Source organism: Antrostomus carolinensis, unplaced genomic scaffold (genome assembly GCF_000700745.2).
Source record: "Antrostomus carolinensis isolate BGI_N321 unplaced genomic scaffold, ASM70074v2 scaffold42077, whole genome shotgun sequence".
Taxonomy (NCBI): domain Eukaryota; kingdom Metazoa; phylum Chordata; class Aves; order Caprimulgiformes; family Caprimulgidae; genus Antrostomus; species Antrostomus carolinensis.
This window is the reverse complement of record NW_010328791.1, coordinates 60-15,649: the sequence shown is the minus strand read 5'-3', so window position 1 is coordinate 15,649 and position 15,590 is coordinate 60. Positions and strand designations below refer to the sequence as shown.

At 43.8% G+C, this 15,590-nt stretch overlaps 1 protein-coding gene across 2 annotated transcripts; it reads right to left on the bottom strand.

The window, feature by feature from the left end:
• Positions 1 to 240: 240 nt before the first annotated feature.
• KLHL36 (kelch like family member 36) lies at positions 241 to 15,256 on the bottom strand. Of its 2 annotated transcripts, XM_010172362.1 has the most exons (4): positions 15,197 to 15,256; positions 10,214 to 11,287; positions 9,194 to 9,351; positions 241 to 974 (listed from the first exon to the last, which is right to left on the bottom strand). In XM_010172362.1, exons 1-4 carry the CDS (start codon positions 15,254 to 15,256, stop codon positions 419 to 421), a joined length of 1,848 nt encoding a protein of 615 aa, XP_010170664.1. In that variant the 3' UTR covers positions 241 to 418. The 2 variants fall into 2 exon arrangements, with proteins under 2 accessions (XP_010170664.1, XP_028941887.1); XM_029086054.1 differs by lacking the exon at positions 9,194 to 9,351 and having other exon boundaries at positions 247 to 974; positions 10,245 to 11,287.
• Between the last annotated feature and the right edge of the window lie 334 nt (positions 15,257 to 15,590).

Sequence of the window (15,590 nt, the reverse complement as noted above, 5' to 3'; positions counted from 1 at the left end):
CTGAACTGCTCTGTAACTTCAAACCAGACACTACTCCTCCCCCTTGACATTATCATCTCAGCCACAGATTCAACCTTATTTTAAAAACATCGATATAATATGATGGATGTGGAAATGCCATGAACCACAGAAGTAAAAGACTAAGCCTTAACATTCAGGAGAGCAGCATAACCTCTCTTGCCGTATCACCCCTTATATAGTAGGAGGGGTTGGGGTTTTTTGGTTTCTTTTGTTGTTTTTACCTTAAACATGAGCTTAATCCAAAAACCATATTCAACTGTACATTTTCTGAGGCTTCAGAAGATGCCTTTCCCCCCCCTCATTTAAAAAGAAAAAGAAAGAATTAAGGTTAGATAGAAATGATTAAATACAAGGTCCTTTTGGAGTCCACCATCAAAAGGTGGTTATCCAGAAGTAGTCATCTTCCTCGATCTTGATGTTTTTTTGTTTTTGTCTTTTTCTTTTTGTCCTCTGTTTTGGGTTTCAACGCACAGACACATGCAGACACACCAGCAATGGCTTTGGGTAAGTCAGTTCCTTTGTACCACTTATTTTTCTCCTTATCATAAACCTGGACTGTTTTGGAGAAGACAGTTTCTTCCCAGCTGTAGCCTCCAAGGATATAAATCTTGCCTTCCCAAACTGCCACCCCGGACTCACTGTTTGCTTGCAACAGAGGAGCAACTCTGGTCCACTGGTTACATTGAGGGCTGTAGGACTCCACGCTCAGGATGTCAAAACGAGCCATGGTTTCTATGTTGTCATCGCTGCCACCGATGGAGTAGATATTGTCCTGTAAGGTGCACATGCTGTGCCACCCTCGGGCAGTGATCATCGGCCTTTTCTCCTCCCAAACATCCGTGCGGTAATCATAACACAGCAAGTTTTTTCTATAGGGGCCAATTTGGTAATCGTGGCCTCCTGAAATGTACACAAATTCCTTGTAGACTGTTCCAGCGTGGCCGTAGGTAAACCTGGGACAGACAAACAAAAATGATCTGACTTAGTACTTCTAGATTTTATCAAAATACAGAATCACAGAATGTTGGGGATTGGAAGGGACCTCGAAAGATCATCCAGTCCAATCCCCCTGCCAGAGCAGGAACCTCAATGAGATCACACAGGAAAGGCAGGTTTTGAATGTCTCCAGAGAAGGAGACTCCACACCCTCCCTGGGCAGCCTGTCCCAGGGCTCTGGCACCCTCACTGTAAAGAAGTTTCTTCTCAAGTTTAAGCAGAACCTCCTGTGTTCCAGCTCACACCCATTGCCCCTTGTCCTACCATTGGGCATCACTGAGAAGAGCCTGGCTCCATCCCCCTGACATTCACCCTTTACATATTTATAAACATTAATGAGGTCACCCCTCAGTCTCCTCTTCTCCAAGCTAAAGAGCCCCAGCTCCCTCAGCCTTTCACAGAATCACAGGATGTCAGGGGTTGGAAGGGACCTCGAAAGATCATCCAGTCCAATCCCACCGCCGGAGCAGGAACACCTAATAACCTTCCTCATACGGGAGATGCTCCAAGGACTGGTACCAACGAAGGAAATAAACAGTAATTAAAGACAGAAGAGTTCCTTATCCTGTTAGTTCCTATTGGTGTTCACCCTGCTTCACCCTGCGCTGCGGAGCGCTGAGGTACAACAATCACTTTGTAAGGGATCCTTTTCATACCTGGTCGCTACAGAGCACTAAGGTATGACAACCACTTTTTAAGGCATCCTCTACAGTGTGTCATACAACAGAAGTAACCCATCCTGCTCTAGTTGGCATGGCCTTCACTCCCATTTTCCTGCTCCAGTGCTTGGGTTGGATCAGTCTGGGAAGGCCAGAGAGGAAAAAAATCCACATCTCAGCAAGGGTTTCTATGACAGAAAGAGGAAATAATCATGATACCTCTCAGACTTACCAGTAGTGATTAACCAAGAAAAAACAACAAGAAAACTACTGCTGCCTTCCCCTTCCACAGCTTTGAGATCATGAATCGCATTTCTTACCCACTTGTGGTCACAGCTCAGTTTATCTGCAGTTGTGATACCTGTAGTGTCCTTTCAATGAGCTATCCATCTGCTCTACCACTTCTGCTATACAGCTGATAACTTCTTTGGTCACCCCAAGACAAGGCAACAGACCTCAGTCAAGCACAGATCAGAGTCCATGCTTGAAATAACAGAAAATGAGATGGTAGAAACCAACATCATGCATGCTATTTCCACAGGGCAGAGAGAAAAGCCCTTTGATCAGCTCTAACAAAGCCACTACAAACCTAATCCTTGAGGCTGTTCTTCACTTCACACTAGGATATTCCTGACCAAACCTCTTTGAGGTCTTAGAAGTGGAAGGCTAAGGTGAGGGACAGCCTCAGCTTCTTTGAACATACCCTTCCTGAACTGCCTTTTATGATTTTTTTCAGGTGTGTGGGGTGTCAAAAGATGTAGCTGCAGTACCAGCTACAGCAAACTGGCTCACACACTGGTACAAAGAGCCCAAACAATTTAATACCCATAGGGCTGCAGAAGAATATACTCATCATGCTGCTCTCAGGAGTTTCTACTAACATCCTTTGTAGTCAAGGACTCAAGACACCTCAACCTCTATGGCAGACAAGCCTACGTTAACATTACTTTAGCCTGGAATGCTTTTGAACTCTGTCTGAACACGCTCAATCTCAATGTGGATAGAACCTTGAGCTGGTTTTATTTTGCATAGTAATGGTTTGTCTCAGCTACACAAACTGTATGGTAACTTCTTCCACACACTTCAGTGCCAAGTGCTTTTGTGCCAAGGGAAAAGGTGGAATAGAAAAGAAAGCCCACATTTGCCCCGAAAGCACAACACTTCTGAGAACAGCTACAAGATGTTTATGATTCCAGATGTCTACTGAAGCTTCTGATCCCTGACCAGTGTCTGAATCAGGTATTTTAACAGGCTGCTGCTGCTACAGGAAACAGAAAAATCCTCAACACACTTGGCCTAAGAACGTGGCCAGGACAGACCTTGCAACTAAAGGAGTTGGAGCACCATCCCTGGTGGCCTTGAAGAGGTAACTTCAGAACTGTACTGCTTCTTAGCCACTCAGGAAAAGACAGAAAGAAAAAACAAGAGAGGACTAAGGCATAGTTACGAGACTTCATCCAAAAAGGCAATTGAGAAATTCCACAGCTGACAATCTGCCCAACCATGGAAGCACATAACTCATGGCTGGTGCTTCTGTTTGACATGAAGCACATGCACTCCAGCTTTCACACCTGCCAGAAATGCTATGGCAGGTGCAATGTACATAGACACTGTTCTGCCTTTTTTGTGGTCTCTCAAGGACAAGAACTGGGATCATTGTCTCCAGTGGCACACAGTCCAGTTAGTAGAGTCTTTGTTTCGCTATAACATAAAATCATAGAATGGTTTGGGTTGGGAAGGGACCTTAAAGCTCATCCAGTTCCAACCCCCCTGCCAGCAGCAGGGACACCTTCCACTAGACCAGGTTGCTCAAAGCCTCATCCAGCCTGGCCTTCAACACCTCCAGGGAGGAGCAGCCACAGCTTCTCTGGGCAACCTGTTCCAGTGCCTGACCACCCTCACAGTGAAGAACTTCTTCCTAATATCTCATCTAAACCTCCCCTCTTTCATTTTAAACCCATTTCCCCTTGCTTTGTCATTAACTGCCCTTATGAAAAGTCCCTCCCCAAATATACACAGGGATGTGTCTTAAAAAGATGACCTCTCTGGGAACTGAAGTGGACAACTTGAATTTGTTTCCTTTCTCAAACTACACTTGATTTTGAACCCACATCTAACCAGCAAGCTACCTGGAGGACGTGCAGTGCACTCCACTGTGGAGGCAGTGTCAGATAATGGAGAGTTTTGAGGAGTCAGAAGGAGAAGAGCACAATGACATTGAATCCAACACAAAGCCCAGGGTTATTATACTGCTGATACCAAGCACATTACATTCAGCATTTGAAAAAACATGACCATAAGTACAAAAAAACTTCAGTGACCTTTGGAGAAGTAGGTTAAATGCTTTCCTACAGTAAGGGAAAAGTGGAATTCTCCACAGGTAAGCAAGCTGTAGACATTCTCTTTCAAGAACATGCAAGCATCTAGCACAGACAGCTACAGAGAAAGCACTGATGCTTTTTTTCATAAGGGGAATTAATGACAAAACAAGGGGAAATGGGTTTAAGCTGAAAGAGGGGAGGTTTAGATGAGATATTAGGAAGAAGTTCTTCACTGTGAGGGTGGTCAGACACTGGAACAGGTTGCCCAAGGAAGCTGTGGATGCCCCCTCCCTGGAGGTGTTGAAGGCCAGGCTGGATGAGGCTTTGAGCAGCCTGGTCTAGTGGAAGGTGTCCCTGCTGATGGCAGGGGGGTTGGAACTGGATGAGCTTTAAGGTCCCTTCCAACCCAAGCCATTCTATGATTCTTTTTGCCTCAATCAGTGGGTCTGTCTAGTGAACAGCAATAGCTGCAAGAGTCATTTCACAGGGGAAAACAATCATATTTCGAGCATCAAATTGACCATCAGTTTGTTCTTTTCCAGTGTAGGGAGATTAGCCATTGAAATACGCTGGAGGTGTTTCACTTTGCCCGACTTCAGAGAAGCTCAGCCAAAATTGTACGTGCCCTGCTTCACATTCATAGAAAACTGCACGAAATAAAACACACAGATTGGAAACAATCAATACAAATCCTTTCTCCAAACCCTAAGGTTTAAACAGGGGCATTTCTACATGTGCAATAGAACATTCAATAGAGCAGGTCCAGACATCCTCCAACAGAAAGCATCAAGCACTTTGATACTGTTATCACAGAATCATAGAATGACAGAATGTTGGGGATTGGAAGGGACCTCGAAAGATCATCCAGTCCAATCCCCCTGCCAGAGCAGGAACCTACATGAGATCACACAGGAAGGCGTCCAGGTGGGTTTTGAATGTCTCCAGAGAAGGAGACTCCACAACCTCCCTGGGCAGCCTGTCCCAGGGCTCTGTCACCCTCACTGTAAAGAAGTTTCTTCTCAAGTTTAAGCAGAACCTCCTGTGTTCCAGCTCACACCCATTGCCCCTTGTCCTACCATTGGGCATCACTGAGAAGAGCCTGGCTCCATCCTCCTGACATTCACCCTTTACATATTTATAAACATTAATAAGGTCACCCCTCAGTCTCCTCCAAGCTAAAGAGCCCCAGCTCCCTCAGCATTTCACAGAATCACAGAATGTCAGGGATTGGAAGGGACCTCAAAAGATCATCCAGTCCAATCCCCCTGCTGGAGCAGGAACACCTAATAACTTTCCTCACCAGGGAGATGTTCCACTCCCTTATCTTGGTGGCTCTGTGCTGGACTCTCTCAAGCAGTTCCCTGTCCTTCCTGAACTGTGGGGCCCAGAACTGGACACAATATTCCAGATGTGGCCTCACCAGGGCAGAGTAGAGGGGGAGGAGAACCTCTCTCGACCTACTAACCACACCCCTTCTAATGCACCCCAGGATGCCATTGGCCTTCCTGGCCACAAGGGCACAGTGCTGGCTCATGGTCATCCTGCTGCCCACCAGGACTCCGAGATCATTTTCCTGTACACTGCTCTCTAGTAGATCATTCCCCAACCTATACTGGAGCCTGGGGTTGTTCCTGCCCAGATGCAAGGAGATTATTTAGAAGCGTGGTCAGAAAAAGCTTTGTGGAGAAAGATGTTTCAATTCAGTGTCTCTGCTAGAGCCAGGTGCCAATTTTAAATCACTTCTGCAGATACAATGCTGCAAGAATTACAGTTTCTGACACAGGAACACTATTCAGTAAACGCTAGAAAATCTACTATTTACTTTCTCAAACAGAGAACACTTGGCCTGACTGGATAAAGCTTTGGGAATCCCCTACTCCACCGAAGTCCAGGCAAGCTGTGGTTGCCCTGAATCTCAGTGTCCACCTCTTGCAACCCTGCTCTCGAGATTATTCATGACACAACTGGTAGAGCTGATGCCATCACTCGTTAACCTGTTCCAACACATTTCCTCATAAAACAGCTTTCAGTTGTTCTGCCAAACTTTAACCTAGGGCCACTCAATTAATTTCACTGATGTCTGCACCAAACTTTTTCATGGTCTATTCACGATGAGAACACATTGCACCAACTTCTGCTCTGCCAAGTTCATCAGCCACCGCTGTTCCCTTCCGGGCTAGAAACTATGGCAGCAACTGCTCCCAAAGAGCCTGGGAAAATGGCAAAAAAAATATATAGGACCTCTCTGAAGAATGGGAAGGTTATTCCAGAACCAAGGAACTGAATGAGAGTCAGGCAAAACTCACTTGTAGCAGACTTGGACCAGGTCCACCCTTTAGATAGCTTGGCTGAAGTTTTCCACATTAAGCATCTGCCTCAATATGCTGTTGTCTTCTCCAGTAAGACAGCATTATTTCAGTCAAAACAGCTCAGCTCCTTCCACGAAAGTGGTTAGGGAAAACAACGTGTTGTTTTGACCATGTTGGAGCAGGCAGGGAGTGGGGGGAAGAAGAGATAAAAAAGAGCTTGCAAAGCTCTTCTGTAGAGGAGCATGATTCTGCTTGTGAACAGCAACCCGGACACGGGATTTGGCAGCAGGCAGGAGACTTGTGTATTCAAGGACACAACCACTGCCTTTCCCCTGAAAATCTCCACACACAGCAAGCTATAACCCTTGGCAAGAAAAAAAAGAAATGAAACCATTTTCTGCATGTTCAGAGTAGAAGCTTTAACAAATATAACCTCTGAGAGTCCAACTCCACACTGCTCAAATTGAACTATGCGAGCCTACACCCCAGAATGACCTCAACATGTGCCTAAGACTCCAGGGAACGGCCTTGCAGGCAGCTGCTGGCTTAGAGCAGCCCGAAACAACACCAGAGCTGCAGGCAGGGAGCTTGGTCCTGGTGGCCACGCACTCAAGAGGACAAAAAAACCTGCATGTGTTCTCTTCAGAGAGAAGATGACAGAAAAATGCAGGAAACAAGGCAGCTATGTTGGGATATGTTGCCTGATCTGGCAATTGGGAAGCAGAGGATTGGAGCTTCTGGTTTCTTCTGCATGAGGAGAAAAGACTGGCTGCTGGGATAGGGCTGGAGAAGATGTTATTTGAGTAAAAAACAGTAACTAAAATCAGTTTGAGGAACAAAAGCATGTGGTGGAGAGGAAAACAAGAGATCAGATCAAGAGTATGTTCAAAGGAAGACAGAAGTACAGGGAAGAAACATTAACAAGCACACTTTCTTCTAATCTTGAATAGATCACAAAATTCTCTCATCCTTTCTCTGCTGTCAGCAAATCCACCTGAAGTACATCAGGGAAGGACTGCCCAGATCCTTGCCCCTGCATTCAGAAGGTTTCTTCCTGTTGTCCACCTCTGCACTGATTTTTGCCTTTTGCAACCGGCATAAAGTTCTTTTTGCTTTATTCCTTCTGTGCAGAAAAGCAGCTGTTTCTACCCATACACTGCCCAACACAAGAGTTCTCTAACAGCAGAAAGAGGGTTGAAAAAAGAGAAAATCTGAAGGTACTAAGTGTCTATTAAGATCTAAATAAAGACATATTAACATGCAAGAGAGCAGCTACATAGAAAAGTGGGAAACTAGTTCACTACACAGCTGCACAAACACCTGAGCTGGCACAAGGGACAGTCAGCACATGATGAGGACAGAGCAGGCAGGAGGAGAGGACGCAGAATGATTTCTTTGGGATGCAGCAATAACTTAAATAGTTACCACAGCCTAACCCCACAGTTTAGCAACCAGATAAGTCAATATAAGTGGGGTCTGTCCCACACAGGGCAGCTCCTGCCTAGTCCAAGCAGATCAGCCAGGCAATCTGCTAAAAAAAAATTAACACTTCTCACATCCAAATCCACTTTTAAATGCAGCAGCTGCAAAATTCCCAAAGCCAACCCACAGGCAGCAGTAGGAACACACAGACAAACTGCCCCTTTTCAGACAGCTTACAGTCTGCAAGCTTCCCCAGCACCACTTATATGCTGGGAAAAAAATATCCATGCCTGTTCTAAGGTAGGCAGATCACATCTACATTTCTTTGAAAAATGCTTTAAAAACAAAAAAACAAAAAAAAAAAAAAGAAAAGCTGTGCTACAATTTCTGTGAGATGTTACTGGGATCTCACAGGTCACCCCAATTAACAGAAGGGCTTAGGGATGGAAGAGACTCTCACACAGAATCCAAGGAAAGCCTGTGGTGTTTAGGCTTAACTGTTAGATCTGCCTATATGAGCAGAATGGAAAAAAAAAAAGCATCCTGCTTCTGAAGAGCACTCGAGCCCAGCTGTTAGCCTGGATCAGACTCGCATTGCAGCACTCGCCCAAAATAGAATCGGGCAACAGGCTTCTGTGCCTTCACTGGCTGCCTACGGCTCTGCAGCGAAGGGAGTAAGGGAAAAAAACCCTGAACTCTCAAATCAAATTGCAAGTATCTTGTTGGTGATGGCACTGAGAAAGCAAGCACTGCTGCTGAAGGTGCAGGAAAATAACCATTCATATCGCCAATACTCCTGGAATTTCCATGAAGGTGAAATATTACTAAACCCGAATGGCCACCTGCAAATGAAATGCTCTCGTACCAATCTTACAAAGTCACTACTCAAATGTTGATTCAAGACAGGAGCGATGTCCTGTGCTGCTGATACAAGAAGAGCTGCAGTACTGAAGCCTCTCAAAAGTAGAGCAGCTCAGTGTTAACTCAGACTGGAGAAGAGGTCGCATTTACTCAGGTTTTCTGTATTTGCAGTATGTGGTTTATCTGCAACAGCCAACCTGAGCAACCAAACAGAGATTAGGACCTTACAAGGAAAACAATCACATGAAGGTGACAAAGTAAGGTCAAATAAGTTACAAAAACCTTCTATCAAGATCTAAACGGTGCTTCTGAAATGATTTGATTCCAAGCGACCTCAGGAAAAATATTTTAAGAATAGTACAGCAAAATTACAAGGGCTCTTCCTCTCATACCTTGGGACAACAACTAAAACCCATCAAGATGACATGTGGTGTGTTGCCTGGAAGAGATGGTTGCTGAAATACCATCTGCTGATATGGTTTGTTACTTGCTGATACCACGTTGGTTTCACATCCCCTTGCCTCCCTTCTCAGGATAGCCATTCATCAGCTGAAGTCACACAAGCTCCCTCTACTACTGTTCTCCAAACACAGGATCACCTTACCTGGGCAAGCCTGCTATGTAGGACCATGAATCCTTCTGAGGACTGTAGGTCTCAACTGAAGAAAGTGCCCCATTTTCATTCCTGCCACCAACAGCTACCAGCATGTCAGTAATAGCACCAAGGTAGAAATCGACACGGCGCTGTCTCATGGAGGCAACCTGTCAAAAAAAATAACATGCTGACACCTTCCAACATCTGGTACCCTCCAACATCTGGTAAGCAAGCTGACTTAACATATATTCATGCCTGAGGATACAATTTCCTTCTTCCCACTTATGTGAAAAGGAGAGCTACTGGTTTTGATGCATTATATTCATAAAATACTTTGTTTTTTCTGCAAGAGTGTATTACATAGTGCTCCTTTTCAAAGAAAAAAAAGAGACAAGACAAAGCATCTAAGGGACAGGTCACACTATAAAGGTTTGTGTTACATGGGCCTCCTTCCAAAACTCTACAAGAAACATAAATTGTAATCATTCAGAAACACAACTGAATCACACAGGATGACTGGCTCAAAATATGGGAAGAGGGTAATATTGGCTGCAGGGTTTTACAGCAGGACTGGAAGTGAACAGCTTCTTCTGAGAGACATTTAGCACAGAGACATTTGGCAACTGTCAAAGGCATTTTCTTTTTACATCCGATCCATTTTTTATTTGTTTATATGTGCTACTGCTTAAGAAATATGACCTCAGGAATCACGTGTGTAAGTCCATTTTAGCATTATTCCCAAAAGTAATCTAAACAGTTGCAGGTGGATGCTGACCAGGAATTTCACAGATGAGATGCCCAATTCCCAAGTGAAGCTGAAAATCTGCCCTGAAGTCTTTTGCTGCGTGCATAACTCAAACAATTCCCACAAAGGATTCAAGCAGCTGCTTTTTCAACTTAAATAGCTTGATCTGTCATTTGCAAGTGTTGCTCTGTTGGCTATTCTAACGAGCTTGTTCTTTCATCAAAAAGAAAACACTCTAAACATTAAGGACTTTCAAGAGAGAAATAATACAGCTTAAGTCTCACCTTTATCCACTGGTTACAGCGGGGATCATACCTATATAGGAGATTTGAAGCTGCATCCCCTCCATTGTCTCTTGAAAAGCTGCCTCCGGCTATGAAGATAAAACCTCCCAAGACTGCAACACAGTGGTGACTTCGCCTGGCTGGGAGAGGGGTTTCTGCTACCCACTGCCCCTTTCTGGTGTCCAAGAAGCAGGTATCATCGCTCAGTTCCAGACACCGTTCAGAAACCTCCCCACCCACAAAGAGGAGCCTCTCCTCACAGGTCCGCAGGGCCGTCCGCTTGTTCTGCAGCACTGGCTGAGCTGTGACGTTATTGTGATAGTTCACCGCCTCCTCTATAAACCCTTCACAGTTTGCTTCTTTGGGTAGAAGAGAGCAGACAGCAGGTTTGACTCGATGGAGGAGATCACTTTTAGGTATCAAGGGAAAATGAATGTTATCCAGAACCTGGTAAGCCTCGTTCTCCCTTTCTGGGTATTGGGTAAGCCACTGTAAGGCAGCCTGCAGCAAGTCGTGCTCACACTCCTGCTGCACGTTGCTGCTGTCCAGGTATTGGCACAACTTCTGCAAGGAAATGTTCTGCAGGAAGTCTGGGGTGAAAGACAACGTGCCAAAGTTCTGCAAGATGAAAGAATCAATGTAGGAATCAAGGCGCTTCAGGTTGTAAATAGAGGCTAGCTCTTGCAGGTACAAATAGTTCTCCTCGCTGACTTCATTCTCCAGGTACTCGCAGCAGAAGTCGACCACCTTCCAGATCTGCAGCAGGTGAGCTGTTTCGAGCACATAGTCGATATTGCCTCCATCTAAAGACAGCTCACTGCCATAAAGGAAATCCACCACAGCCTTCAGACCAATATAAGAGGCTCCAAAAAGTTCAACCTCTTTTTGGTGAGCTTCTCGCATACCAATGGTAAACATAGAGTTGAAATAGTCACTGCAAACAGCGAGGAGGTTCCGATGGGCAGGGACTCTCTGTTCATCCACCACAAGGACAATGTCACAGAAGAGGCCTCGGTGCCTCTGCTCATTCAGGCTCTGAAGAACTAGACTGGAGTGGTCATCCCACCTGTACACCTGGATAAACAAACAGTATCAGGCAGATGTTATCTTCACCAAGATAAAAGTTCAGTGTACACAAAGTGTTTTCTCATTAGATGTAGCCACACACGAGACAGAGAAAGCTTAACTTGTGTTGCACATTTATAATAAATTCTGGCTTGAAACAGTTGGCAAGCAACACAGTACGAGCCCAAGCCCCTCACCCTCACTTTGAAAGGCCTATGCAGACTTTTACCACTTCCTATTCCCCTTTTTTTTAATATATATATATAATTTACTCCCACCTCCTCTGCAACACTGTATCCAAACCTCCTCCCTGATGATTTACACAGGCACAATTTTCTGAAACTCTTCCACTCATTGTCTTCGAGACATCTTGCTGACATTTCCTTTCTTACTTGTCCCCCAAATGACTCCTTACAGAGTTCTTCTCAACTAAGCTACATGCTAAATATTTGGAGTGGGAGACACACAGGCAGCAGCACCAGTGCCAAATTTTCATTCAGCCCATGCATTGTTTGGGTTAGTGCTTACTTGACAGCTACTCCCTCTTAAATCTTGACAGAACTCAGCGTTTCTAAGCTCGTTAGGGTAAAACCCCTCTCTTTCTTTCCATATTATTCCAGGCACACACACTACATTCAAAAATAATAGCTGTTTATTTATGTGCAAAGCCACACATGTGGATAACTTGTTCCCAGAAGACTTCTACTTGCTTCCAGAAGCTGAGGTAGTTTTTGTTTTAATGAATACGACTCAATATTTTTCTTTTAAAGAAAGGGGAAAATGCCCTCAGAACATGTCCATTAAGTGCCCTCCTGGGATCTCTCTGGTCCAGACATTCTTCCCACCAACTCTGTATGTACCACAGAGCTTTTGAGGCAGCCAGTGGTTGCCTCCTCCTCACAGGCTCACATTACCACCCTTAAGAAGAACCAAAATGGAAATGTTTTGTTACCCCTTGAATGTCCTGCAGAACATGCACTGAAGGGGCTGGTCACCCCAGTATGTGAAGTGATGAAGGTTTTAGGCCCATCCTTCTGGAGGAATGGAATGCTCAGTGGTACAGTCAGTTACTTTGTGATCTCTCTTAATAAAAGGGAGGTTAAGTTAAATGCAAATACATAACTTTAATTACCAAATCCAAACCAAGCAGAGTTGCAGAGCCTGTAAGAACATGTAAGAGAAATGAAAGGAGGTGGAAAGAAAGCACATCCTTGTATCGTACCTAAGTTAGCTCTGAACAGTTCTGGCTGTAGGACCCTGGGTCTTGCCCAGTTCCACACCCTCAGACTGCATTCCCAGAAGTGACACCCTGAAAAGGTGTCTCAGTCCATATCTACACTGAAAACAGCCACTCAGATGACCTGAGGTCTCTTCAAGCCTCTCAGGCATTCAACCTTTCCTCCACCAAACTGTTGTTTCTCCTAGAAATCCTTACTGCTGTGGCTTTCCTGGTTTCCCAAACAGAAAGCACATGATTCTTGCTGTCTGGCTAAGCCATTAATGGGTCAGTTAAAGCATGGTGAGACAACCTCCCTACTCACCTGGATGGGAAAGGTTCAAGTCCTAAAGCCAAGTTTTTTTCCCCTGCACACAACCCTCACTCTAGATACGCACTCTGTGTACATAATTTAGTAACTGTACTTTTTATATGATGAGATAACCAGGATTAAACACAGGCAGCTCACCAATGTCCAGATGTGATGGCAACCAATCCTCCTCAGCTCATTCCAACCTTGGGAGCCTGACCTCCCAACCTCTGCCTTTAGCAGTCAGTGGTATAGCGACAGGCAGTCCGCCAAAGATGAGACCCAAATTAATAACCAAACGTGCTGCTCTTGGTGTGATATCCCAGTGGTTTCTCTTTAGTTTTGTTTACGCTCTTTTCTAAACAATGGAGACTAAGCTGCCAAAAAGCCTTCTGTTGGAATAACTTTGTACGTGGAAGTGTACAGAGTTAAACTGATCTAAGTGAAAAGGCTTCAATAATTATAAGTTTTCAGGGCCAAAACTCTTTAATTTGCCTTATGCTCATTGCCCCATCATATCTCTGAACTTAAAAAAAGATCTGTGGCGTAGACTGCAAACTAAATTCCACTGAGAAATAAAGCTACCAGAGATCTGTAACAGACAAAAATATGGGGTTTAAGGACTGTGAAGTTTTTTATCTTCATTATTCTGAAGTTGAGAAATGCTGATATCAAACAGGAACGCAAACAGAGACCAGGGGATGGAGGAGGTGGGGTCAAGAATGAATATGGCAAAGGACAAGCCAATATTTGTGGCAACTACGATGAAGGATAGAGGATGAACAGACAATAACTAACATCTTACAGCACCCTCTTTGGAATCTGACTCATGGGAGACAGTTATTGGATTAAACCAAAAACATATTCCCTCTCCTCTCTGTAAACTGGCTGATCATTTCTCTCTAATATTCTCTAATGCCACCATCGTGCATAACAAGATTACAGTAGAATATAAGATTTGCCAGAGATCCCTATTTACTTAGCTGCCTGTCGAGTCAGCAGCATAATCCTGACCGCAAATACGCCTGACAACTTGTACTCCTAAAATCCTTGTTGCCATGTAGAACTGCTGCTACTTCAAAAATCAAGCATAAAATCATTACACATGGCACTGAATGGACTGAGAATATACTAACACATTTCAGCCACTTAGCAAGTTCATTCGTTCAGTAAGCAAATAATAGAAGCTGATAGCTGCACATTTCGAAAGCAAGACTAATTTTATACTGAACATGAACATCTTTCTCAAGCTATTTATATTCTGTAGAACAGCTTTAGCATTATCTAGTAATTCTAAGTTTAACAGATAGTGACAGCTGCTGCCTAAGCAAGAAAATAAAACAATGCTGTCAAGTTAATTAATTTTTAATGTGATGAATTATTATTACATTCAGACTAAACCATTTAAATGGTAGACAGGATCAGCACTCAGGGAAAGATGATATTGGAAGGGATGCATTTAAAAATTAGTCCTATTTATCTTTTATCAATTGTATTAGTGAAGTATTTTAACTTCTTTCGGATTCAAAGATCTAATTTCCTGCAGATTGTTAATGCAGTACCACTACTTGTCAGTGATGTAAAAGAAAATGAGATCTGTCTCACTCAACTTTGGTAAGAGAGATACAGGCACTAAAAAGTTTTTCTCTTCTAGCTGTTGTGGGTAGTACAAGGTACTTGTTTGCAGCGTCTGCAACCTACTGCTCACACTAGAACAGAAAAGCAGTATTCACTGATATGAAACAAAGTGAACATCATAATTATAGCTGATATTAACATCTTATAAATCTTAGGTGATCATCCCAATGACCTGCATAACGAGGTACCTAAGATGGACTTTGTGGATTCCCAGCTAAAATCAATGTACTCGTGCAGAGATTCTATACAAAGAAAATTAATCTCATGAACCTTAGAAAACATTTCGAGTTCACTGGAATAACCGCTGTTTGCAGGATCACGACTCCCATCTTGTACAAAACAAAGACCAAGTCTAAAAAGCAATCCCAGCTTTGCTTCTGTAACTAGCTTGGATTTTACGAGATGGATCAGTACAAAAAACTCCCAAAATAAACACATCGCATTTAATGACTGAATTTTTGTTGTAGAGAAAACACTGTGCTGCGATGATGTGGGTTTCTTTTTTAAGTTATGAATCACAATAAGCAGATGTCCATTTGCTGTTGCTGTTGCCTTTTTTTTTAAAAAATAAATAATTAGGTAGCAACTTCTATCAAAAATATTTGAGCAGGTAGACTACTGTTTTCGTATCTCTTTTTAAAAGCTCAGCATATTCCCATTCCTCCAACAGCTTCCATCCAAAGGAAAACCTTTACACCCTTTCTTGTTATTTCTGTAACATGCTATTTTGGTAGGCAACACGACATGTACCAACCTTTGAGGATTCACTTATCTTGTGAGGACGACAGATCCTGGTTTGCCTGGTTCCCTCCATGACAGCCTGATCCACAGCACTTCTAGAACAAAAGCAAAGAGGGATGGTTAGTGACACGCCAGTCCTCACAGGCTGCTAAAAAACATCTTGCGCTGAAGAAATAACACAATTAGGAAGACGCGCACGTGCTCATCCGCAGCTTGAAAATGTTTTGAGTTTAAAAATTAAATATTTTTTTCGCTCCCTGGTGGTGTTTTCTCACGTTATCAAACGTCTTGGTTGTGTCAACAAGTTGGGTGTACGCGAGGGTATAACGAAGCCGACGGCAACATGACTGTCGATAAGTTATTTACTTACTGCTCGTCCTCGCTACAGCTGCCGGCGGGGACCCATC

Excerpts from the sequence above, each read along its gene's own strand:
- KLHL36 (XM_010172362.1), bottom strand. The coding sequence starts at position 15,256 with ATGGAGGGAACCAGGCAAACCAGGATCTGTCGTCCTCACAAGATAAGT. Across the intron at positions 9,352-10,213 it reads GCTGTAACCAGTGGATAAAG|GTTGCCTCCATGAGACAGCG; the intron begins GTGAGACTTAAG and ends TTTTTTTGACAG. Across the intron at positions 975-9,193 it reads TACATAGCAGGCTTGCCCAG|GTTTACCTACGGCCACGCTG; the intron begins GTAAGGTGATCC and ends TGTCTGTCCCAG.